This window comes from Drosophila elegans, unplaced genomic scaffold (assembly GCF_018152505.1).
Source record: "Drosophila elegans isolate 14027-0461.03 unplaced genomic scaffold, ASM1815250v1 contig_149, whole genome shotgun sequence".
NCBI classification, from domain to species: Eukaryota; Metazoa; Arthropoda; class Insecta; order Diptera; family Drosophilidae; genus Drosophila; species Drosophila elegans.
The window spans coordinates 19,998,560-20,024,405 of record NW_024545513.1 but is presented as its reverse complement, the minus strand read 5'-3'; the positions used below and the strand labels follow the sequence as shown (position 1 = coordinate 20,024,405).

At 37.2% G+C, this 25,846-nt stretch overlaps 6 protein-coding genes across 6 annotated transcripts; 4 read left to right on the top strand and 2 right to left on the bottom strand.

Annotated features, from left to right (window-relative positions):
- Nucleotides 1-783: 783 nt before the first annotated feature.
- LOC108138461 (protein phosphatase PTC7 homolog) lies at nt 784-2,209 on the bottom strand. The gene has a single exon (XM_017260664.2). It carries the CDS (start codon nt 2,138-2,140, stop codon nt 1,031-1,033), a length of 1,110 nt encoding a protein of 369 aa, XP_017116153.1. The 5' UTR covers nt 2,141-2,209; the 3' UTR covers nt 784-1,030.
- Nucleotides 2,210-11,198: 8,989 nt separating this feature from the next.
- Nucleotides 11,199-12,155, bottom strand: LOC108138460. The gene is made up of 2 exons (XM_017260663.1): nt 12,011-12,155; nt 11,199-11,526 (listed from the first exon to the last, which is right to left on the bottom strand). The coding sequence occupies exons 1-2, from the start codon at nt 12,068-12,070 to the stop codon at nt 11,314-11,316; spliced, it is 273 nt and encodes a 90-aa protein (XP_017116152.1). The 5' UTR covers nt 12,071-12,155; the 3' UTR covers nt 11,199-11,313.
- A 957-nt stretch (nt 12,156-13,112) lies between these two features.
- On the top strand, nt 13,113-13,674 carry LOC108138469. The gene is made up of 3 exons (XM_041710801.1): nt 13,113-13,195; nt 13,257-13,349; nt 13,409-13,674. The coding sequence occupies exons 1-3, from the start codon at nt 13,124-13,126 to the stop codon at nt 13,544-13,546; spliced, it is 303 nt and encodes a 100-aa protein (XP_041566735.1). The 5' UTR covers nt 13,113-13,123; the 3' UTR covers nt 13,547-13,674.
- A 1,006-nt stretch (nt 13,675-14,680) lies between these two features.
- Nucleotides 14,681-15,159, top strand: LOC108138480. The gene is made up of 2 exons (XM_017260685.2): nt 14,681-14,770; nt 14,828-15,159. Exons 1-2 carry the CDS (start codon nt 14,699-14,701, stop codon nt 15,008-15,010), a joined length of 255 nt encoding a protein of 84 aa, XP_017116174.1. The 5' UTR covers nt 14,681-14,698; the 3' UTR covers nt 15,011-15,159.
- A 4,114-nt stretch (nt 15,160-19,273) lies between these two features.
- LOC108138484 lies at nt 19,274-19,681 on the top strand. The gene is made up of 2 exons (XM_017260687.2): nt 19,274-19,447; nt 19,502-19,681. Exons 1-2 carry the CDS (start codon nt 19,282-19,284, stop codon nt 19,558-19,560), a joined length of 225 nt encoding a protein of 74 aa, XP_017116176.1. The 5' UTR covers nt 19,274-19,281; the 3' UTR covers nt 19,561-19,681.
- A 1,193-nt stretch (nt 19,682-20,874) lies between these two features.
- On the top strand, nt 20,875-25,359 carry LOC108138595 (sodium-coupled monocarboxylate transporter 1). The gene is made up of 5 exons (XM_017260885.2): nt 20,875-21,384; nt 22,678-22,837; nt 22,901-22,966; nt 23,513-24,603; nt 24,988-25,359. The coding sequence occupies exons 1-5, from the start codon at nt 21,146-21,148 to the stop codon at nt 25,235-25,237; spliced, it is 1,806 nt and encodes a 601-aa protein (XP_017116374.1). The 5' UTR covers nt 20,875-21,145; the 3' UTR covers nt 25,238-25,359.
- Nucleotides 25,360-25,846: the final 487 nt, after the last annotated feature.

The window sequence follows — 25,846 nt, the reverse complement described above, 5'->3', positions numbered from 1 at the left end:
GGCTCCCGCCTTTGAGCTCTTTATTTTTTTCGTTTTATTTTTCAGCAAACTTTACAAAGCATTAACACCTCATAGATGGCAGACACAAAAGCGGGGGCTAAGAGCGAAAAAAATCAAGTTAAAAGCCACAAAACTCCAAACTCAAATATCGTATGTCACGTCACACATTGGCAGGACCAAAAAACAAAAAAAAAAGGACCACGGTGCAAGAAGTGCACGTATAGTAGATGGTAAAAATTTGATTACGTTTATTAGGGCCACGGCACTCACTTGACACTTTCCCCAGATTTTCCTTTCTCAACTTTTTAGGATTTATTGAACACTTTGTTATTCCGAGAAACAAAGGCAATGGAGTTTGTAATCTTTTCATTTTTTTCTGCTATTAAGCAGGACAATTAAGTTTTGCTTATTACTTTTTGTGTAGAATTATTTTGCAAATTCAGTAATTTAAATATACATTCATTTTAAGCTTAACTTTAATATTAGGCAAAACAATACATTTTAGTACAGTTGAGCAATTTAGTTACATATCTTTTAAAAACTAAATTTAAATATATGTATTTAAAGTTTATCTTAAGATTAGGACAATTAAAGGATAATTTGTTTATATGATCATTAAAAAAATGTATTTTAAGCGTACCTTAAGATGAGGCCATTCAAGCCATTATTTATCCATATCCCAGAAAAAATAAAAATCTTTTTAATCCATTTAAACAATTTGGTATTTTTTTTTTTTTGGATAAATTGCATTGTTTTTGACAGAAAGTGAAAAACGAGGATTTGGGAAAAAATTCGGTATGGATGAAATATTGAAAGAAATGGGGCAGTTCCTAATGATGAAGATGAGAATTTTCTTAATTTTTTCCAGGCCAAATTCGCCGGACAGCGGAAACTAACAAATGGAGGGTAAATGCCGGGATTTGTAAGTAAATTCTGCTAGGCAGCGGCCTTTTCTACACTAGACACTATTATTTCTCACATCCTCTTGAATTGTCGGTTCCTTTTTTTTTGCCGATTCTCCGGGTGGCAACTAGACAACGGTGGCCAAAAGGACCGTGATGTCATCCGGCTTGCCACCCGACGCCTCGATGTTGAGTTTGCGGGCATTCTGGCTGAATGGCGAATCGTGGGCCGGATTGAAGCTCAAGGCGCGAGCCATCAAGGCCACGGCATTGGCGGCCATCTGCAGGCGTACCGCATCCGAAACGCCGGACATTTCGCTGAGAACTTCAATGAGAAAGCTCTCGGGTACATTGTCGTACACGCCATCGGTGGCCAGGAGGATGACATCGCCGGGCTCTACGGGAAATTGCATTGTGTCCGCCGATTCTGGACCATCGGACACGGCAGTGTCAAGGTGATACGGCGGTAAAACGGACAATTGATAGGGGGTATTGAAGTGGTGCTGCTGTTCCAGCGATCGACAGGCGACGGCACCAGATCGCACCACCAGAAAACCACTATCACCGAGGTTGGCCGTATACAGGGTGCTATTCGCCCGATTAAGGGTCAAAATACAGGCCGTACAGCTGCCCACAACGGGGCACTTTTGTCCAAGCAATTCACAATAGGCTCGGGCCAGAAGTAAGTCCGGTCTTTGGGGCACCATGTCCTTGCTGAGCGATAATCGTTCGCAGGATCGCATGAGGAACATGCTAAACTCACCGGGATCCACGCCAAAACTCCGCCAACCGCCCACGCCATCGGCCACGCCCATTGTGTCCGCCTGCGTATTGGAGGTGGCAAACCAGGCATCCTCACCGAATTTCCCACGACTGTAGTGCGGATATATGACCTGATCCTTGGCAAATCCGCAGGCCACGCTCACAAGTCGCGGAAGTCGCAGAAAGTCTCCTTCGCCGCCAGATTTGCGAATTGATTTCTTGTCGTTAGTCATTCTACGGCAATGATAGTTCCCTTTATGCCCATCATCGTCATCATCATCTTTATCCTGGCCATTCGGAGGCAACTCTTGGATTGTTCCACCCCACAAACGGCACACAAACTTACCACTTTCATGGGTCAAAATCATGGCCATCTCGACCAGCTGAGCACAGCAACTGATCAAGTATTGCTGGATCGTCCGACAAAAGCCAGTGCCTCCAATATCCATACGGAAATCCACGTCCAACGTATTCATCGTCTGCGATTTTTTTGCACAAAATGCTATGTATTTGTAAGCCAATGAATAAATTGGGTGAGCTATTCAAACGAAGGCCGAACGAAAACTGAAACTTTTAAGGCCAAATGTCAACTTGAACTATTTTGGGTTAAGACAAAGCCTAGTTTGGTCTGCACAAGATTTTGACAAAAATGTGTTGCAATATTTGTATTATTCGACTAAAAACTATTTAAAGTGCAATCTTTCTAAACAAAAAATTATTATAATGTAACATAACTACATATAGCTATACAAAATACATATATTATTAAAATAAATTGAATAAAAGTTTAAGCTAACAATAATTTTTTATTACAACCAGGACCTTTTGTTCTTGCTCGTGCTAAGCTTAAAAAGGGTTTGAAACTATTAAATTCCGAAAGTTCTTTAAGCTCAAATTCTATTTTCAGATTATCATAAACACAAGTTTAAGATCCGCCAAAAAATATCAATAAATATGTGTTTAATATTCCACATTATTTGGAATATAAGTTTTTTTAAAGGTAATGCCCTTAGTCCAATCACCTCAATTGATATTTTAATTCTGCTAAATTGTCTGTAATAATGGGGAAATGGGAAACCGATACTGAGTACTTCAGTGGGCTGTCCTTATCCTTTCCCATTTGCCCAATTTGGCGAACAAAAAACCTCTGGAAATGAAGGCCTGGCCTCAACTCAATTATGCACAATTACGGACACAAACAGATAGCAAGTGGTGCCACATGGGAATGCCCTACCAACCGAAATTTCGGGGCTTCCCCCGAGGACTACTGTGCACTTTTTTGGTTGTCTGGTAATCGGAGGGAGTCCGCGGGGGAATCGGGGAAAATCGGAAGGCAGTCGCTGCAATTGCAGTTGCAGTTGCATTTTCAGCTGCAGTTGCAGATGCGCCACTTGAATTGCATGCATAGCTCATTGCTTGCCACTCGACTGGGATGAAGTGGTGCAGCTGCCGAATGGGTGGTGTAGGTGGTGCTGCACTCGAAAAAATATATAATTAATATTTGCATTTAATTTCATTTATTTTCAATGTTCCTCCCAACGCTACAAATACAAAACTTGTAATTTAATGCGCTAGTCACACAGGAAATTCAATAAGTTCTACCTATAGATTAGTTAAAGCTAGGTTTTATTGATATATATATATTTATATTATTTTGATATAAATTTGAAGTCATTATATACCCTTTTATTTGGCGATTTTAAGCAACACAAAATAGAATACCTAATCATTTCTTAGATACCCAAATTTGTATTCTATGATTTTTAATTCACAAGATATCAATACATTGAAACATATTTGATATACAATTAACATTGTATCGAAACAGTTTACTTAAGTTTATTATAGAGTCACTATTCATCATCGATATTATAAAGTTGATTTAAATTTTAGGTGATTTATATATATTATAGTTTATATATTATAGTTTTTAACATACATAATAATGGACATTTCTCCTCAAATCACATGCTTTAAAATAATGTCAGCAGTTCCTTTGTATCTGGATAAGTTTTATCATTATCATTCCGTCTGGAATTTTTAAAATTATTTATTTTATTTATATGTATGCCCTTACTTTTATTGTCTTGGTTTTTTACGATAAATTTTTTTGTCTGTGTGTTGTTTTCGAAATGCCATTGAATTGCTTAAATACTTTCATCGTCGTCATCGCTTAATGGCTTGCCTTTTTTGGTTGCCATGTCTACTTGGCGTTGCATTTGGTTTTCGGGCTTTGGGATTGGGTTTCGGGGTTTTGGGTTTTGGGGCTCCTCGCCCACCAAAAAATGACGATGCAACATATGCGAATGGCATGAATAAACGGCCTGCTTGAGCGAGTGAATGAATGAATGAATGAATGAACGAACGAACGAACGAACGAATCACTGGCTGGATGGCTGATATGAAGTGCAATCAATGCAAAAACGTTTTCAAGTGCCCAGCAATCCAAGCAGCCAGTTAGTCAGCCATCCAACCATGCCTACATCCATCCCATCCATCCATCCATCCATCCATCCAACCATCCATCCAACCATTTACCCAACCATCCAGACTAGACAATCCCAGGCACCAGATGCAATTTTCCCCCCAAAAGGCAAGGGCTTTGAGAGGGGGAATATTAGATGCATGTGCGTCGGTGTGAAAGGATTATTCACACACTATTGATTTCAAATTGAGTTGACTTCAAATCCGTCTGAATTGACAGCAGCCAGCACATGGCAACACATCCCATTCCCAATCTCATTCCCAGCCGGAAGTTGACTAATGAATTTAATTTGCAGTGGGTGTTGAAGCAAATAGAGCAGCTCACAGGAATCGCAGGAATCACAGGACTCGCAGGCTCACAGATCAGCGAACCAGGAACTGACTGATTGACTGCTCCACCCAATGTCCTGATATCCTGATGTCCTGATGTCTGGTGTCCCGATGTCCTGGTGTCTGTAAGTAGGCAACTGTTTCTGTTTACCCACTTGAGGGCCACCCCCCCCTCCACATCCCCGATGAATTGCCGCAATTGATTGACATTGACTGGATGCCGCAAATATCCAATACCCAAGGTTTCGGGTGCATTTCTGGTGCAACAGGAATTGCCAAAACACACAATGCTGTACGAGTTCACAGCAAGAAATAAATGCATTGGGTACTTATTTTATTGTTTACTGTCATATGAGTTTAGTCAATGTGCTTAATATGATATCAAAAATAAAGAAATTTATATCATATTGAAGATTGTTGAAGATTGATAAATATTAGTTTCAATGTTTATAAAAAATAGTTAAAGAAAATTATTAAGAATAATTGTTAAAAGTTGTTACAAAGTTGAAAAATGTAATGAATTTAGTTTAAATATTGTCTTATAATATTATGATCAACATGTTATATTTTATTTTAAAAGGCACTTCATATCCAAAGCACTATAAGGGTTTGAAAAATAACCATAAGCAAATAAAATTTAAGTATAAATTGCATGTCTAACCAGACTTTGTGAACGACAAACCAAGAGTCCTGTAGTTTTGGTCAGTGCTTTGGAAATGCCAGACAAAACGGTTGATTTTCAGAAGGACAAAGGACCTGGCCACAATTGTTGACTGGCCAATGATCAATTTAATAGGAAAACAATATTGATAGCCGAGGAGGACCGCTTGGCAGGAATTTCCTGTCCATGGACAGGATGCTCGAGGAGCGGAAGTGTTGCGGTTTTTGGGTAAATTCCGGGGGCTCGAGCATACTCCATACTCCCTATTCCAGAGTTTTGTTTGTTTGCCCGGAAAACTTGGCAAACTTTCGGTGTTGTGTTGTAACTAAATTTTCGAGAGGACAAAGGGCAACACTTTCACTTCGTCTCGGGGAACTGAACTGAGCCCGCTTTCTCTGTTTGGTTTCTTGTGGTTTATTATTCACGCCTGAATTGATTGTAAATTAAAGTTTGTGTCGTTGTGCATTTTGAGGTCAGCCTATGGCAAAGTTTTCTTTTGTGTGTGCACTCGGGGGATCTTGGGTCCTCGGTGGTCCGGCCTTTGTCCTTACTATTCCAATATGTGTGTGTGTGTGTGTGTGTGTGTGTGCTTGGTGAAGTCCTGTGTGAAGTCCTGTAGTCCTGGGTCCTTGATGCCCGGCCATATTAGAAGCCAAAAGGCATTCGAGTGCACATAAGACGATTACACATCATTTAACCGTCGCACATTGCAAAACTATGGGGCAAAACACCCAAATTTCCCACTCCCCGCATCCTCTTCTAAACTCCAGAGGTCCTGTGTAATTGTTGCTCCTTCTTTATTGACTGCTGCATATTGATTATAGCGCCCGTCGCCTTGGAGTTTCCTTCCCAAGTTCATTTTCCTTCTTGACTTGACTTGATTGCCGGCATTTGTCGTTCTTGTTTAAAATTCAATCGCTGCACTCAACTGTGCACGAAATGTATTCATGTGTGTAACTTTAGTTTGGGGGCTTTCGGATTATACATATATACTATTTATTTAATACGTAGGGTTGAATGTGTGGTCATTTCGAGTTAAAATTAATTTGGTGTTAATAAAGTGAAAGTGTGGACCTGCTTTTAGCCTTTGTCTGCGTTATGAAAACTTTAAGAAGGCTCAATTTGATTGCCCCTTGAAAACTTTAAAGAGCCCATTTTGATTGGACTTTTTGGGGGGGCCTAAAAATGATTATATTAAAGATTTGTTTCTATATTTAAACAGTTTAAAATAGTTTTTTGTGTTAGTAATACAACATGGTAGATTACTTAACTAAATCAATAATCGTTAAAAATCTTTTTTAATCGAGTTAAGCATCAGCATAGCTTATTTAAATTTGTACACCTTTAAATCTTTTTAGTACGTATAAGTGTTTGAATTCTCCAGCTACAGCAAGATATTCGTTTTTATTTTGTTATATAAATTAAATCTTAAGCATAATTTACTTTTAACGTGAAATGGATCAATGGATCATCGTATCTTGCTGCTAAAATCAACGAAGTTGTGCTGCTGGATCGGAAGATTCGAGTCGCAGTCGATCTTCTCGAACTTAGATGGACTTTTCAGTGCCTAAATTTATAATGCTCTCCAAATTTAATATGTAAAACATATAAAGCTACGAGTTTTATTGCACTATCCAAATGCGTAAACATTTTTAAGTATGTGGTATGATGGTAAGCGTAGGAGCATTTATTTTGTTTTTGTGAAACACTGCTGCTAATGTTCTGTCCACAGAGAGGACCGTCCACCCCTCTTTTGCGATCCTTTTTCCTGTCCCACGCACGCCACAAAGTACCTGTTCGTTGTGTACTTGGGTCAACTGAACTGCTTTCTGCTGCTCCTTAAGCTGCCAAACTTTTGCCACTTGGCCACAGTGCTCGTTGAAAATGCGGGAATGGGCTTTACCGGGCTAAGTTAACCCTCTACATAAATTTTCCAAATTTTAGTCAGCTGCTTGTAAGGAAATAGTTTTCAAAATTGTATATCTCTTAGATTTGAATTTTAACCAGAGTACACTCGCTGTTTGTCTTTTAACTTTAAAGGTTTAATCAAGATTGTAAGTAAAAAAGATTTAAGGACCTTTAAAAGAATTTATTACTTAGCTAGAACAATTTGAATAAAATAATTCGACAAAATCGGTGTTAAAGTGTTTCTAGGAAAATAAATTTGAAAAATGTTATCTTTTTCATGCCCTTTCGTTTCTGACACTCTTAGTAGAAAACATATCTACGATTTTCCAAAGCCAACCTTTGTATCCTGAATGCAAGAACTATATTAATGCAACGATTATTCATTAATTCATTTATTTGCCAAATGAACTATACATTTTTTTGGAAAAGTAGACTCAAAAATTATTTTGATGATAGATTTACCATAAACTGCAATACACTGATGGAATTTCGACTGCCGGTAATTAATGGGTTAAGCGGCGAGGAGCAACTGGCCGATGTCCAGGCATGCACTTGACGGTTGTTCGCCCAGCTCCGAAAAATGCATCTCCTTTTCCGGTCTTCTTGGACATCAAAGTTGGCAACTTTCGAGTTGAGGAATTTTCGACAAGGCGACTTGGAGAAACTTTTGTTACTTTGGGGCGGAGGATATCGGGGGAAAGATACCTGAGAAAAGGACGAAGGACTCGCCACCGAAAAAGAAGGTGGAATTAGAGGCGGCAAGTTTAATTGTTGTGTGTTGTCCTGCCTTCTGAGGGCGAGGACGAGTAAGAGTACGAGTACGAGTATAAATTCAACCGGCGCTCAGGTGTCCTTAGTGGTGTTCTAATTACTAACAAACTTAATTTGCTACAAGTTATTTTCTTGCGGACACCGCTTACTTGTCCTTCCACCCATCTTTTTATGACCATGGCCACTTGACTGGCCACTCCTTTTCGGCCAGGACACTTAAGCCCACGCGAATCCTGGCCTCTTCTCCTCGAAAGCTCGCTGCGCCAAAAAGGACGAAGAATCCCCGAAAAAGAATAAACTCAAGAACTAAGACGACAGGTAGGCCTCCGTAAGTAATTCACTGGCATGCAAATTAGTGCGAGTCCAGGCTCAACATTTCGGTATAGTTTTTGAAATGTATTGCAAATAGTATTTTATGTAAGTCCTAGGCCACATAAAAGTTGACAATAAATACACAACTGAAGGTTGTCAACATTTCATTGACGCTCAACTCATTTGAAATATAATAAGGACCATTATAATATAAATATGTATTGATGTATTCATTTTAGTATTTGATGCATGACCTAGCTTGTTTAGTAATTAAATAAATAATATTATTCTTTATTACAAAAGAACAATGAATGAACAAGGTTTTTAAATTATATAAGGAGTTCCAAGGGTAGTATACAAAAGTAATGCTCGAAAGTGAGCTGTCAAAAATTGCATGTCATATTTCCAAATGGGACTTTCTGTTCAATTTAATTAATTATTTAAAAACTCAAGAAATGAATGGTAGTTTAGCAATAATCAAGAAAACTTTCCAAAGATATAGATAGTATAATTATATAAATCAAAAACATCAATGGATTTGCAGGGATTTTAGAGCACATAGCTAAGCAAATAATTTTATTATTTTCGGCTATTAGTCACAGCTCTTTGGCCAACCTAAGCACCATTTTTTCTGAGGGCAACCACAATCGGTGTTAGCCGCCTTCTCTGGGCCAAGACTTCGAACGATTCTCCGTTGGGGACCCAAGATGAACTGGCCGCAACCGGCACTTCATTGGCCAAGATGGCAAAGGGGGCAGTGGATATGATTTTGGGTATGGTCGGGGTCCAAGTTTGAGGTCCTGGGCCAGTGTCTCAGGACCTCGAAGACGTGGCCTTCTCCCCGTTGTAAATTATGCGCTTTGGCTTACAAATTGCATGTGCCTGGCAGCATGAAGCATGTGGCCAGTCAACTGGCTGACTCCGGCTCCTGCCGAGGATGCTTCTTTACTGTCCCTGACTTGGCATCGTCACCTACGTCCAGCTCCTTTGGCCTTCTCTTTTGTCTATTTTTAACGCCTTTCCAGTGGGTAAATTGATTTTGGGGAGACGTTTGCTGCTAGAAACCTTGCCAAAATGTATTTGCTTACTTCTTAAACAGTTTAAAAACCATACAATATTAATTGTTTATTAAACTTTAAGAAGACTTGGTTATCTTAAAGATATTGAGGCCTAAAGTCTGGTGATTATGTAGATATTAAATACATTTTTAAAGTTATTGTATTCAAATGAAATTTATTGTTCATATCTTCTTAAAAACCGTGACTTTTTCGATACCACAAGCAGACCTTGCTATCATAACTAAGTTGTTTCTGAATGTAGTGAGTTTGAACTTATCGTGGGGATCTTCAACAAGATTAGAAGCTATTTTATTGCAGTTTCCTAAGATTGGACACAAATTTCATAAAACTATTAATTTACTCATTCGGAATAATTTTTTTTAAGGTAGGTAATAAATAAGATAATAAATATTCCATTTTATATTCTAGGGTATTAGGAAGTGCGGTAAGAGGGTATACTTTGTCTACCACTACCACTTGCATCCACAGCCTCCAACAAATGCGTGGTCAAAGTTGTTTGCATGTCCGAGTTCGTAGCCGGGTATTCAAATGAGCGGCTTGCAACTTGTTTTTGCGGCAACTGGGCAACTTCTTGGACATACTTTTGCCCCCCGACTCAAAGGCAAATATTTTATGCTTTACGTGGTTAGGTTACTTGAGAAATTACGTGGCTTCCTGCACACTTTCCATCCCCATTTGCCCGTTTTCATTGTCTTTTGATGGTGCTGGTGGACGGAGCCCTTTGGTTGCATTAGTATTTAACATGAGCTGCCTAAAAGTATGCAAAGTTATTTCTTGTGTGCGTCTTGTCTTGTGGGTTAACTAAATGCTACATCCTAACATTCTCACAACCTAACTCTAAACGCATTCAACTTGACTTTTTATCCCCAAACACACCCCCATCACCCCCTTTTGCAGAATGCTTTTGTGTACTTAGCGCAACCGCAAAAAAAGTTGTAAAAATCGTGTAAAAAATTCTCGCACACAAAACGTGCAAAATGCGTTTTAGTTGTGGCCACACTGGACTCTAATAATTTATTTTAATGATAATGCATGCTGGTCATTCAGAGTGGTCAGCCGAAAGTTACTTTCTGGGGTTAAGTAACCGCGATGGTTGACTGACTGAGTGTCGCATTCCGGGCCCAAGAAAAAAAAAAAAAAAAAAAAAAAGTTTTTAGAGCAAAGGCAAAGGCACCCCAAAATGCCCACTTCCCGAATCAGTTTTCGGGGATATTGTTCGCCTAATGATATGCCAGAAATATTAAGTGCTCGACACGCCCACTTGGACAGTTCGAGGGGGCGTGTCGCATATAGCGCATCATTGTAAAACCCTTTCGGCAAGACAAGTGCAAAGTTTTCCCCACAAAAACTTTTATGCTACCATAAAACTTGTGCATTTTTCTACAAAACAAAGAAGAAACAACCAGCTAAAAAAAAAAAAAAACAGAAAAAATAGGATAAAAAAACCCGAAACAGAAACAGAGTTGGTCTCACTTTTTTTTTGTGTCCCTTCCATTGCTTAAAACAAAATGCAAATAAAAAAGTTTTTCCCTAGGAGGGCCGCTTTTTCCACGCTTTTTTTTATTACTTTTCTAAGAACTACTTGGGCTGAAGGTTACTTTGGTTTTTAGGGAGGGGAAACCACACAGTTGGGTGGGTGATTGGTGGGTGGTTTAGCCCCTGGGCCAAAAGCAAAAAGGTTTGACCCAAAAACCTGGAGGGGGAATTGTTCATTAACCACATTTATGGTTTCTTGTTAAATTTGTGCAATAGTCAAAGAAACATTTCCATGCTGCAGAATTAGTAAAGCTTTTCTTTAAATGGTGTTGTAGCTTTTAATACATATTTACTTTATTTTCAATATTTATTTATATAAATATTGCCAGTAAAAAGCCTCAAAGTGGGCTTCTAAAATTATATTTACTATCTTTTATTTCACTTTAATTAAGATTACGTAATTTTTTAGTGTCTTATAAGCTGATAGCTATGGTATAAAAATTAAATTAAAAATTGCAGTGCTAAGAAAAATATATTATTAATTTGAAGTATGCAACTTCTATATATGTAACATTTTAATTGAGATAATTGGTGATTTATTCACGACTTTGAGGGATTGAACGTTTCCCTATCTCCGCTTGATCACATCGATTTTTTGGAGAGGAACACGTTCCCAAAGTTGTCGAAATCCAGCATCTACTTTCCGAGGATTAAAATGAGCGACAGTGTCCCTGGTGTAACCAGTTAAAATTCCAGGCACCTCAGCGGAGGATTCCTCGTCAAAATGATGAGCCCCATCGTTGCCCAAAGTGCCTTCATCCATAAACTCCAGGGCAAGAGTCTACATACAGAAAAATTGGATTAAAGTCTGTCTATTAACTGGTAATTATTATAACTTCATATTTTAGGAACTACATTTCACACTTTTCACAATTGTTGATTTTATTTGATTTTATTTAAATAAAATTATAAATACAAAGGAAATGAATTTAAAAGCTTTGTGCAGTTTAGTATGTAATATAATTAATTCTTCACGAAAATAACTACAATAAAAAGTTGAGTTTGTTCTATAATTGAACAAAGTATTTTTCACAAAGAACACACTTTATATCTGAACTTAGAATTGATTGGTATCAACACAATTGCTGGAATTATATTATTTTAGTTCAATAAAAAAAAAACACCAAGCAAAGTTAACCCAATGGATTTCTGCTGAACAGTAATATAATAACAAAAAAAATTCAACATTATTCTACAGTTATAGTTTGTTGTTTATTAATTATTTTCACAATTGATTCACTTTTCCCCATTGATTTTCCACTCACCACTTGAATGGAAATAGCGGCCACTGCCAGAAGAGTTAATAAGTTAAAGAGAAAAGCCATGACCAGAAACGTCGAAATGCAAAGAGTAGGTTATGACGCGAATTTTATTCGGGGTTTAAAAATGCCTCACAACATTTTACGCTGAGCGGCGAATGCGAACTGAAGCCGCAAAATCGCCAGCGGATTGAGCACCGCAAAATCGGCTGAAAGGCATTATAATCGGCGCCCCACGTGTGCCGCATAACGAAAAAGCTCCGTTGACCCTGCCCATACAATATGGTATATGGTATATAGTATAGGTGAACAGGGTTTATTTTTAGCCCACGGCGTCATACCCTCCGCCCACTTCTCACCTTTCCGATTCACCTGTCGGCTCTGTTGACTCATTCAATTGCCCGCTTTAATGATGGAAATTGCTTTTTTCATACCGCTGCCGTCGTTTGATTTGTGTTTTAATTTCCATCAATGGCTGTGCGAATTATTGACCAGAACGTGGTTGAAAAAAGCACTGAGCAATTTGTGTGTGATGTATGCGCAAAAAGTGTCAGTTGTCATGTTTGGCTGTGAATTATTGGCCATTGGTGGTCGCACATTAAATATTTATTCAATATTGTTCATGGCTTAAAACTCATATATAAAGTAATTTTCCACAAAAAAATTAATTAATAAGCTTTAATACATATTTTAAAATACCTCTTAGTGCAAGGTATTTAATTTTATATTATTTACTAAATAAAATCTTATATCGCAAATGTTATTGACATTTTTTTACAAGAGATAAACAATTCTGATTTAGTTGTTATGATCTAGAGATCATTTCAGCAAGATGTTTGCAAAGCAGAAAAGGAGAATCCGTCCGTCCGTCCGTGCGTCCGTTTCTAGTCTATCATTTTTTTTTTTGAAATTCTTTCGGGCACCAGGAAATGTGAGGAAATATTTAAATGTTTATTATTAAGATAACACCCTAGGATTCACGATTTACATTAGGGTCACGACTTAAAACCTCTAAGCTTATCTTTATAACATTGTGGTGACCAGGAATGTTTTATTTTTCGTATAAATACCACTCCTTGGAGTTAAACAAAATCAGTTTTCAGTAACACCTAGGACAAAATGAAGGTTACCATTGCAATTATTGGACTTTTTGTGACTATCTTCTGCAGCCAGCAATTGCCGATAATGGCAGTAAGTTCAATAACATACATACATACATTACATATTCTTGAAAAATATATTTCCTGTCTAGTGTGGTATCACAGATGTGTATAATAAGTTCGACGAATATTGTATATCTATCACCACCCATGCTAATCCGTCTCTTTGCTTCAGTTTCAATGAGGTAAGATGACAGCTTCACATTTGTTTTTAAATATTCATTCTAATCACATGTTATTTCAGATCAAGGAAACTGGCAAATTCCATTCTTGGTTCCACTCTGATCCCGTAAGATTTTGTGTATTTCCATTTTTAAATGAATTTTGCAACACATGCAACATTTTGCCTACTTGGGTTCCCCCACCGACTAATATTTTGTGAGGCTTACAAATTCTACAACAGCAAATCAACCGAACCAGAATATTGAATATATATAATTGCACTTAATCTTTTTGTTTTTGCACTTTGGCATGCCAGCCCCTTAAATATATTCCCCAAGCATTACAAAATCATTTTTAGTACTTATATAATTAAAAAGGAAGAGGAAAGGGAGTAAAATTATATGCACTTATTAATTAAGCAATAAAAGGTTTTAATAAATAAATAAAAATAAAACATTATGAGACATTTTCTTGAATTCTCGGTTTTTAATCGAACTTTTCGCTTTAAATGTTTAATTTCAGCTGCCTGGTAAAATTGAATAGAATATAAATAAAATATCACATTTTTTGTCACTATGAAAATATTTCTTAATTTAAGGTATTATCAATTTTTCAGTGAAAAATGTCTAAATCAAAGAATATTAAAACTAGACAGAATATTTTACGACATTTGGTAGAATGTACAAACTCTTTGGCTTGCGTTACCAGTATTAATATATATACATTTTGGTGAAGAATTTTGTCTTTATGTGAAAAAAATGTACTATCTTAAATACATTGTTAGCCTCGGTTTATTTATTACCCGTTTTACTATGTTTACAAATTTTAGATACTTTCTTGCCTTAAATATTACTTCGTTTTTGCTAAAATCCATTTAAAATTGAATACCCTTGCAGCGAGTATTATAATATTAGTCAGAAGTTTGCAACGCAGTGAAGGAGACATTTCCGACCCTATAAATTACATATATTCCTGATCAGTATCACTGTCCGTCCGTCCGTTTGTACGCAAACTAGTCTTTCAGTTTTAAAGTTATCTGCATGAAACTTTCCCAAAAGTTGTCTTTCTATTGCAAGTAGTACGTAATTTTATTATTTTCAAGAATAATTCATTTTTGCATTACCTGCAAAGGTATATGTATTTCGGCTGGCCGAAGTTTGCTTCCTTTCTTGTTACAAATTGTATTTCGTTTAAAGTTTACCTATTAAATAGATAAGTTTGTATTGTAAGAGTTTGCTTGAATTTCACGATTCGTATTAAAAACACGACTTCATTAACTTTCTTATCGGCAGAGAATGGAGTATAGAAATTTTTCATATAAATATCGTAGTTCATAGCTTTTTAAAGTCAGTTCGAATACTTTCAAGCCAAAATGAAGATTTCCATAGCCGTTCTGGTACTTTTTGTGGCCATCTTCTTCAGTTACCAAACACCTTCAATGGCAGTTAGTCCATTAATAGATATATTTAATAAATTCGTATTCATTTTTGACATATTTCAGTTGCTCTCCGCATTTTCGACACCCACTGTCTGCAAATTGTTTCCCAATTTGCCGTTTTGCAATAATCCTCCATCCCAGGATAATGGATCAAGTGGATCAACAGCATCCACCGAATCAAGTGCAGGCAGTGGACCTACAACTGCGGATACTTTAAAACCGAGTAATGAAACAGTCCCTAATTGATTTCCAACCATGGACTTATAAAACGTGGCTTTTACTGAAATTGTGCAATTTATCTATTTGTTTTTAAATTCTGGTATGTCAATTCCTTAAATAAATAACCCACGAGCATTGCAAAAAATTTGATTTATAGTCATGGAAATTCAATTGAATAGTATCTGTGTCTTTATTTTAATAATTTTTAAAATTAGATTATTTAGCTCAAAATGTGTTGTTGGTTTTTATTTGCCAAAAAGTCTTTACTCTTCCCCTCCCGCTCTTCCCAAAATTTGTATTCTTATTGGCTTATTGCTTCTCAAAATACTTTTATCCACCTAATTAATTTACTGATTTATTAGACAAATGAAAAGGAAAAGCTCTTCCAAATTACTTAGTTCTCCCATCATTACGAAAATTTCCATATAGTTAATCACTCGGCTGGATTCCACACACCTTCAAAGCGACTCCCGGTAAAAATTCAATTAATCGCGAGCTCTATCGGCGAATGCAATCGCTTATGAACTCATAAGTACATCAGCGTCCCCCATTTCCGACCTTTATAATACACACAGAGCTCCGTATTTAGTGGACATAGTTAAAGATCGTTATCCAATTAGTCAAAAGCTCGTGTAATAAATTGCCCGAATTAAGGTGCGGAATTTTAATTACATAATTTACGCGTGCGTTGCGTGGCCATCGAAGATGCGAGGGATGGTTACATTAGCCCACCCAATCGGGATTCCTACCTGACTAAAAAACCTAAAACAAAAACCAAATAAAACAAAACGAAACGGAATAAAACAAACAAGTCAAGCGCAGTCAGAAAAGTGCGTTTGATAGCTCATCTTAATAGAAAAGTACACGCAATTTGGGTGCGCGGGCGGGTCATTAGAAAAATGACAGTAATAACAATAATTATGAATTTTATCCGATTAACGGGAAGAGCCAACTATAACGGGTGTACATATTCAAATATTTAGTGCAATGCGTGCCATTGAACAATTAATTCTTATCTAGTTGGGCTGATGCAACAGTCCCTTCGACTTTTTGACCCCTGACCCCTGACTCCTGACTCCTGACTTCTGAGTGCTGACTGCCGACCTCAGTGGCATTTCTCACATGTCATCGTGCCCAAAACTGCGAGAAAATACCATTTGAAATTATAGGAACCTTCTTTAAATGAAACTCATTTCAACATTTTATTTCTATGTTAAATATCAATTTATAACTTGCAAAAAAATGTTACAGCTTTTAATCTTGATAGAAATTGCCCAAATTAAAAATGTAACAAAAAATAAGTCAACACAATTAAGTGTTTTGTTTCTTTAAAATATATATTTACAGTTATAATTATTACAATTTTCACCAAAAACTTGAAAGTAAATACAAAGTGCACAGAAATATTAAAAACACTTTTTAACATAAGTAAAAGTATTTTTTTTTATTATTTCTCAAGTATCGTTAGCTTATTAAGTAAAACCCTATAATCTTTAAAATGCTGTTGCTTATTTTTAAAAAGTTTTAATTTGTGTCAAGAAGAAAAATAAAATCATCTTAAAAAAACAATCATTATTAATTTTTAGATATAAAAATAAAATTTGAATCGATATTTGGAATAGCGAAGCTTCAATTTAAAAACCAAAGAAATCTAAAATGAGAATTTAGGTGGAAAGCCTTATATTTTTCTCTCAGTGCACCGTCCAACTGTGGGGCAATTGCGTGTCAAATGCGCTCAATTTTGTTATGACAATGCGATGTAATTAGGGGCCACGCATAGGCCCGATGACGATGCCAAAGCCCATAATATATGAGTCCCGCTTCCACTTCCACTTTCCACTTTCCACTTTCAGTTCCACAGTTCTAGCGGCTAATCGCCATCCCAGTTTTTGGGTGTGTTTCGCGCACTTGATAAATATTGTAAACGGCAGGACCCATTACATGCCTTTCCCACTGATGATGACCGAAGTGTGAATGACAGTGGCTCGCTAAAAAGGGGGTGGGATTGTGTGAGTGGGGGTTCTTTGGCGGGGTGCGAGTGGACATTTGCATATGTAGAGTGTCACTGCGGCAGGGAGTGTTTCCAGATATAATTGCTGCAGCCTTAGGAAGTTTCAACGGAAATGTACTGGGTTGGTTCTCTGCTATAAAATTGCTCTAAGTTCGATTCCAGAGGAGACATTTTTTCCCGTGTCAACATTTTTAGAGACTGTTTTAATTTAGGCTTTTAAATGATTTCAATCTTAATTTATTTAGTAAATATACTATTTTTTTTTTAGTTAAACATTTTTTTGATTAAAATTATTATATAGAAATTAGGATGATCAGATTTTACAGATTAATAATTTAAAATCAACATATATATTTAATAAAGGACAGAAATAGGCGCAAATCTAAATATATTTTTTTTAATTTACGCTTCTTATTTTACATTTAATTTTATTAGCATTTAAGCAGAAATGTCCTCTGCCTAAAAGTGTGCAATTAACCATTACAAAAATGAAAAAAACGTCTATATATTATTTGTTTCTATTTAGTGTATAGCAGCAGGATACATAATCGCAAGCGCACCCAAAAGAGGCTTAGGAAAAAATGGAGTGTGGGAAAGTCGGGGCAACTAATTAAAACCACTTAACAAATGCTTTCTCAACTGTAAAGTTAGCTATAAACAACGAACCACACACACACACACCTGCAGAGACACATATGCAACTTGAAACAAAATTAAAAGGCAAATAATTTTCATGGCATTTCCCGAGCATCAGGGACGAAAAAAAAGAGGAAAAACACTCGCACACGGGGCAAAGAAAACAAGAAATTCCAACATAATTCCAAATAATATTACAACACCTGCGAAACGGTTTTGAGTGGCCCATCAAAAGTGGGGGACGGATATATATATATATATATATATATATATATATTAGCACACACATATGTGAGCGGAAAAAGGGCTTTTTCTTGAAAAATTGCTCCACTGGAATTAATTAATTTGCCGTTGACGCTGCAGCGCAAAAATTATATATATATATAAATATATATAAAAATGAGAGAAAAATCAGTCAGCGAAATCAAAAAAAAAGATATGTTCAAAAGCACCCACGCATACAATTCGCAAAGCAATAGACGAACTTAAATGGCGCTTTGCGAAACTTAGTAAAAAAAAATATTATAAGTCAATCCATTAAAATAAAAAATTTTTTTTTGCCTGCTTAGGAATACAACGTCCTATAAAATATAATTTCGCATTTATTGCAATGACACAATTCTAATACGAAATATGAATTAAAAATTTCATCATTTTACAGCTAAATACACATATATAAAATGATATTTAAATTAACGTTAAGCTTACTCACTTTTGTTAAGCCGACCTACCAATATTTAACTTCCTAGGAGTTTCTAGGTAGCCAAGAAATATATTTTTTAAAACATATTTTAATATGATTTAAATAATAAAGGTAGCGCATTCCTAGTATTTGCAGTATTCATTTGGCGAGTGGCGTGAATAAAAATTCACTGGGTACCCACTGCAACGCATTTTCAAGGTGCAAAACGCACACAATTTTTGATTCTGATCTGTATGTGTGTGCTGGAGTGTGTGTGTGTGGGTGCCAGTGCATTTCAGTGTGTGAGTGTCTACAGATGTGTAGTGGCACTTGCTGCTCATTTTATGCTTCGATTGCCGCTGAAGTGCAGACGCTTTTTGCCACAGCTGAAGCTGAAACCTGAAGCTTCCAGGCATCTGCATTTTGCATCAAATTTTTTAGCTAGAGAAAAGAAGCCAAAAATATATAAAATCTCCCTCCTTTTAATAGTTGGAATACCCCGATTCTGTTGTGGAAAACCTTTAAAATTGGCCATTTTCTGTGATTAAATTATTTTTGGACATTTTTCTGGCTCCAAATCTCCATAAATAAAGTTAAAAGCCAGACTTTTGGCTAAGCGATTTATTTTGGATACGTTCAAACAAAAAACTGCCAAAAACCCGCAAAAATCATTAAAACAATTTAATTTATATTTGGCAAAGTCAGAAAGTTCTAATAATGTGTTTTGGTGACGCCATTAAATATTTGCGAGCTTTGTAGAATCTAACCTCAATGTGGTTCTACGAATTAAACCAAGATTAAAATCGGTTACATACCTGCAAGTTTTGGGTCATTTCACAAGCATTGAAGCAGATCAAAGCGAAGCACTAAAATCCAGTAATCGACCATGAATGAATCTTGATAAGAGAGGGTCTATAAAACAGGTGGGTCCACCAAAAACCGTAGCACAGTTGGTTGACAATCTACGCAATGGAATACTCAGTTTTTGTTTTTCTGGCGCTCACTCTGGTCCTATTTATGGGTCAGAATTGTTGGGCTGCTCCCTCTTCGGATGATTTGGCAAAATTTGGGGAAATGGAGCGAGTTATCAAGGAGCTAACGAGTTCTATACTGGCCCTGAGTGGATCTAGTCCTGGTAGGTATTTACATAACTTAATTTGTATTTGTCTTATGTCTATTTTATTTTCAGGCTATAGTTCCGGTGGTGGAAATGCCAACAGTGTTTGGCCGGAAGATCTTCAGGCTTAATTTTCGGACGATTTTTGGTAGCTCTGGCTACTAAATCGTTTTTAGCAGCTCTGCAGTTAAATATCACTTTTTTTTTTTGGAAATAAATAAATAAAATATCTAGTACAGGTTTGAAAGTCAATTGCTTTCTATATATTTTTAGGTACAAAATGAAGAAGAAGGAGGTGAGTGGATCTGAGTTCATAGCTTTTTTAAGCATAACAATTTTTGCTCTACAATAGAGACAAGTTTAATTCGTTGTTTTATGATCATTGCTTAAGAAAGACCTCTTGTGATTCCCTTTCTTCTTTTAAATCTTATTGTCTTTGCTTCGTTTGACACCCGCAGCCAATACAAAAGCAAATCCGAGTCCGCAATTCAAGTGCTGATCGTTTTTAGAGAAAACTGGAGTGCGGCGCAAGAGGGACGGTCACAAATTGCCGGCTAAATCTAATCAAGTTAATTTACACAGTCGCACCCCATTCCTCTTACACAGAAAAACATTTGGATAGTTTTTTTTTATGACTGTAGTACATTTAAAGGAAAGCCAAAAATAACTAATGGTAAAAATAAAAAGAATGACAAGATAATTATAAGCAAAAAAAATTTACTATCAAGTAATTTAAAGACAAATATTCGCTATTTAAGAATCAAGTAAAATCAACAATCTTTAAAGAACGTAAAGCACTCTTGAGAAACAGCGCATGTAAGTCTTAAACAGACATGAAACAACAATAAAGAAATGGTGCATTATTAAAAAAAAGCAAATATAACGAAAATGTAATTCGAATTTTTGAAAAGTTCGAAGCAGCAAGCAAAAGAAATGAAAGCGATTATGAGAAATATATCTTGAATATATCATAAGAATATAATATAATGCAAATAATTATACTTTTATTTCACATTATACTATTTATTCTTTTTAATAAGTACAGAGTTCCTTTTTTCACTGCATACTTTAACACCTCTGCAAACGTGATTTATTTTTAAAACAATTTTTGGGTATATGTTTGTTTATGAAATTTATTTAAATATTGTGTATATATTTCTTTTGGTGTACCCAATTTGCTCTCGAAATTGCTCGATCTGTGGATTTTCCAAGGCAAAGACAACGCGTTGGCTTAAGTGCCCTGCTGGCAACTCAATTTGCTACACAGCCACCGACTCAATTAGCCGATTGGGTGGTGCTTTTCAGGGGTTTCGACGGGCTTTGTTGGTGGTGCAGTGGTGCAGTGGCGCAGGGGTCTCAAGTCAGCTGGTCCGCCGGCCAGTCAGCTGTTGCTCCACATCCAGGCAAAAGTTAGTTGCCGCCGCAGTCGCCAAGCGAAAAGTGTGTGTGTGTGTGTGTTTGAGTGTAGTGTGTCATAATATCATTAATAAAAATATAAAACAATAATAGTCGGTGGTGTTTGGCGGTGTGTGCGGCATCAGCACAATTGCACTTCCATCTCACCGAGATCTGGAATCTGAAAGCTGAAATCCGAGCCAAAACCCACCAGTCACCTCTGATGCGTGCCTCCGAGCGGTGCGATCGGTGCGCTTTTCTTTGCTTTCATTTTTTTTGTCTGTGTGTTGCCCAGCCGAGTGCCGGAAAAGTGCCGCGAAAATGCACGTGGAGGAGCTGAGAGCCAGTCTGCAGAGCTTCGGCTGGCAGGACTATCTGGTCTTCTGCCTGATGTTGGCCATATGCGCCGTGATCGGGATATATTTCTGCCTGCAGTTGCGAAGGGAGTCCAGGAAACAGAAAACGCATGGCTCCGAGGAGGCGGCCAGTAGTGCTGCCTCCTATTTGGTGGGCGGCAGGCAGATGAAGATCTTCCCCATCACCATGTCACTGATATCCAGGTGAGTTCCAGCCAAAAATAGTACCTAAAAAATTGTAGAAGTTTTAAAATCACTTTGTAAGGAAAGTAAATAAAGTTGCGAGGCAATCGAAGTTTTGCCTAAAATACAGGTCTACCCAAAATCCATTTTTATATGTTGCAACCAATATTTGCAAAGTCATTTTCCCAATTTTTCTTTAAAATCCTGGTTGTCCGTCAAATTTCATTCAAAGATAAAGCATAAAAACAAAAAATTATAGTTATAAAAGATAAGTAATTATAATATCTAAATAAAATAAAAATGTGAAAAAAAGTCTTTGTAATAATAATAACCTATGATTTTGTTGTGCTCAGTATACGTTATTTGATTGTTATGATATTTGTTATCAATACTTATATTATACATTTTAAAAAATTATAAACCCTAAATATATTTTTTAAAAAAGTGAGTTTATGGAAATGACTAACAGCTTCATATATCTATTCATAACAAACTTAATGGGGATATAAGCCAACTCAATAAGAAAGAATTTCCATTTAAATTAAAGCACTTGCTTAATATATTATATAATCCAAATGGGAAACCCCTTCTCTTTGTTAAGTACTTTATGGGCCAGAGATAAGAATTAAGAAAGAATTAAATCAAGTTCCCCGGAATGAAAAAAAATGTTTTTCCTCGAACTGGAGAGCTCATCTGTAGATCCCAACCAGCCATTAAAACGACGACAGAGTGTAGGTCGCAGTTTGCTCCAGTTTCGACTCGTTATTGTCGGTCGCGTATTTTTAGCATAGTTCGTACAGTTTACAGCTTGCTCCTATCAACGCACCAAATCAAATTGTTTCATAATTAATAATTGGCTTCCACGTTCGCGGACGAACCGAGCTACCCGCATATGAGGGCATTCAAATTGGCGACGCTCAATTGGCGACTACAATTCCACTTTCGACTATCCACTTTCCGCTTTCCCGATTCCAAATCCCCTACGACTAAGAATATGTGGCGAAACTTGACTTGCCCGCCAGGGAATTGCGACGACATTGGTGCTAATTGAATTGTATAAAACGCACTTTGATCTCCCACAGATGCTGAATGTTTGAGGCTTTTTGCGAAGGTCAAGGTAGTTGTACACAGAAAGAAATTGCATGCAATGCGGCCCAACTTAACGAGTAATCTGCAAGAATTTGGTTTGAAAGCAAACTTTATTCTTATAAATTTTGTAAGGGCTAATTTTATATATCGAAGCAGGATCATCCTTTATTTTCGTACTTTAATTTGTGTACAATATTTGACCAAATGATACATTTTTTCTTCCAGCTTCATATCTGGAATCACGCTTTTGGGCACTCCCACGGAGGTTTATCTTTATGGTGCTCAGTACATGTACATTATGGGATCGCTGGTTCTGATGGGATTTTGCATGTACTACTTCTTCTTGCCGGTCTTTCACGAACTCAATTTGATATCCACCTATAAGGTGGGCTTTTAATTAAGCTGTTTAATTTGTCTTGATTATAACAATTTTAAATTTTATTTACAGTACTTGGAACAGCGTTATAATCGAAGTTTGAGGCTCTTTGGCTCGGTTATGTTCATTGTGGCATCGGTGAGTTTACTTTTATGTTAATAATGGAGACTATACCTAAGATAATTCCAAGGCAGTTGTATTAAAGTTTTAAAATATTTATACGTTTAAAGATATATTTGTTAAGAAACATCTGATTGTGTGATTAACCACTACGGGGAAATTTGTTGTTCATTTATTTTGAAAACAAATTTCTAAATACTACACTGATGAGAAAATTATATAGTAAATATAAATATCTGACTATTGAATTCAAAATTGTATAAGTTATATTTAAATTAGATTTTAAATCATAGTATTATTAACAATGCATATTTAATTGTTTAATTTAATATTTAAATATTTCAACTAATTTAAAATAGTTAGTATTTGACTTAAATATTTTTTATTATATTAAAATTTGATTTAAATTTAAATTTAAAATTTAGAAAATTGGAAAAAGAGATTTCTGAGCCTTGGGGACTTTAGTAAACATTCTATATGCTACTTTCTAAGTTATTTAATTTTCTTTTAGAAACTGAGAAATAATGCAAAGCATCACATATATATATATTTGTTTCCCCCCAGCTCCTTTGGCTGCCGATAGTGATCTATGTGCCGGCTATAGCTTTCAATCAGGCCACCGGAGTGAATATCCACATAGTGACGCCCATCGTTTGTGTGGTTTGCATATTCTACACCTGCATTGGAGGTCTGAAGGCGGTGGTTTGGACGGATGTCATCCAGACCATCATCATGTTCGGAGCGATGGCGCTGGTTCTGATCAAGGGAACCGTGGACATCGGAGGACCCGCAGTTGTTTGGCAGAGGGCCCAGGAAACGGCGCGTTTGGAGAGACCCAACTTCAGTGCGGACCTGACTGAGAGATATACGTTCTACTCCCTGGTTTTGGGCGGTGTAGCGCATTGGCTCAAGTCGAATGCGATCAGTCAGAACATGATCCAGAGATATTTATCGTTGCCAACATTGCGAGATGCCCGGATTGCCATTTGGACCTTCATAGCCGGCGTTTTGGCCTTCCTCATGATATGTGGCTATACGGGGCTTCTAATCTATGCCACCTATGCGCAGTGTGATCCCCTGGAAACCAAATTGGCCCAGAGAAACGATCAACTTTTGCCGCTTCTGGTGATGGATACATTCGGCGCGTATCCGGGATTACCTGGAGTTTTTGTGGCCGGCGTCTTCAGTGCCGCCCTGTCATCGCTATCGACGGGATTGAACTCACTTTCGGCTGTGGTTCTGGAGGATTTTGTGAAGACCTTTCGCAAGACTTCACTGAGCGAGGCCCAAACCGCTTTTGTGATGCGCAGTGTGGTCGTGGTATTTGGCGTTATTTTCGTAGCGCTCGTCTTTGCCGTCGAGAAACTGGGGGCAGTGCTGCAACTGACCATCACCCTTTCGTCGGTGGCCAATGGACCGCTTCTGGGAATTTTCACCGCCGGCGTTATGCTGCCATGGGTTAATTCCAAGGGAGCACTGCTCGGCGGATTCAGTTCACTGGTGGTTATGGCCTGGATGTGCGTTAGTGCCCAGCGGGATCTGGTCACCGGGGATCTGGTTTACAAGAGGAAGCCATACTCCACAATGGGCTGCAATTACACGTTCGCCGGAGAGCCGCGGGAGTTCGCCACTCTGGCGTTCGATGGAGACGTCAGGTGAGAAAAAGCTTGTTTCTTCTAAATATGCAATCAAAAATTCGTCAGTTTAAGAGGAAAATGAACACCTTTTTAGTCAACTAAAAATTTTAGGAAATTTATGTATTTAATCTAAATTTGTGTACCGAATCGGATCTAAAACTATTTGCTAGAAAGTAGATCTTGGGCGTTGACGTAGTTTTGTTATATTATTTTTATGAATAATCCCTTAAAACTTTATATTTCCTTTTCTGAATATCTTTCTTATTACACTATCTATATACTTAAGAAACACCTTAAAATGCTCAAGAATTCGCGTAGTTTTCTTAATATCACTCTTTTTCAACCAATTGCTTCTACATTTTGAAACCAAATCGATTCTAAAGTCTACAAGTTTTCGATCAGTTCCAGCCCAAGTGCTCCGTTCCAGCTGTACCGCATCTCGTATCTCTACTTCACGCTCTTCGGAGCGCTGACCACCATTATCGTGGCCCTGGTCACGAGTCTGCTGCTCCGGGAATCGGATCTGGACGGAGTGGATACCCGCCTGCTCACTCCATTTGTGAGGCGTTGGGTGGAGCGACGTCGCCACCGACGATCAGAGATCCCAGATCCTGGCCAAAAGGCCGGGAACAAACAGGAGACGAAAACGTGAAACGGGGATAAATATCGTAGTCCGGTGGCTAAGGAGATGGAGAAGGCTGACCGGCATCATCCTGGCAATGTTCCTTTTTGGTAGCTTAGCAAATATTTAAAATAAAACACAATTCATAATTATTTGGGCTCTCCTCGTGTGCCCTGTGCCAAAATGGGTTCAAAGCAGTTTCCTGCGCAGCTTTCTCTGTAATTAGAAAAATGCCCGCAGTTATGGCCCAGGATTTGAAAAGGGGTAACTACGATGGGTGGGGGTTTGATGAGAACATGACCCGACCCGACAAATCAAAGTGCTGGCTGCCCAAATAGAAGGAAAATCACAAAAAAACAACAACCCATGCAAAATTTGCATTATAAATCCGACGTTTTCTATGCTCTTCTGATTAAGCGAAAGTGAAAATTATAAATGGAAATCAATGAGACAAATATTCGAATCTAAAGTTTTTAATTTAAAACAAGCACAGAAATATTATGAAATATTTGCAACCATTTCATATAAATTACAACTTAAGGAACTAAAATCTTCAATTATATGTTAGCTAACTACTAAAACTTGGCTTAAGAGCCTCAAAGTAGCATAATATTGAGTTTGAATATTTTATAAGACTTT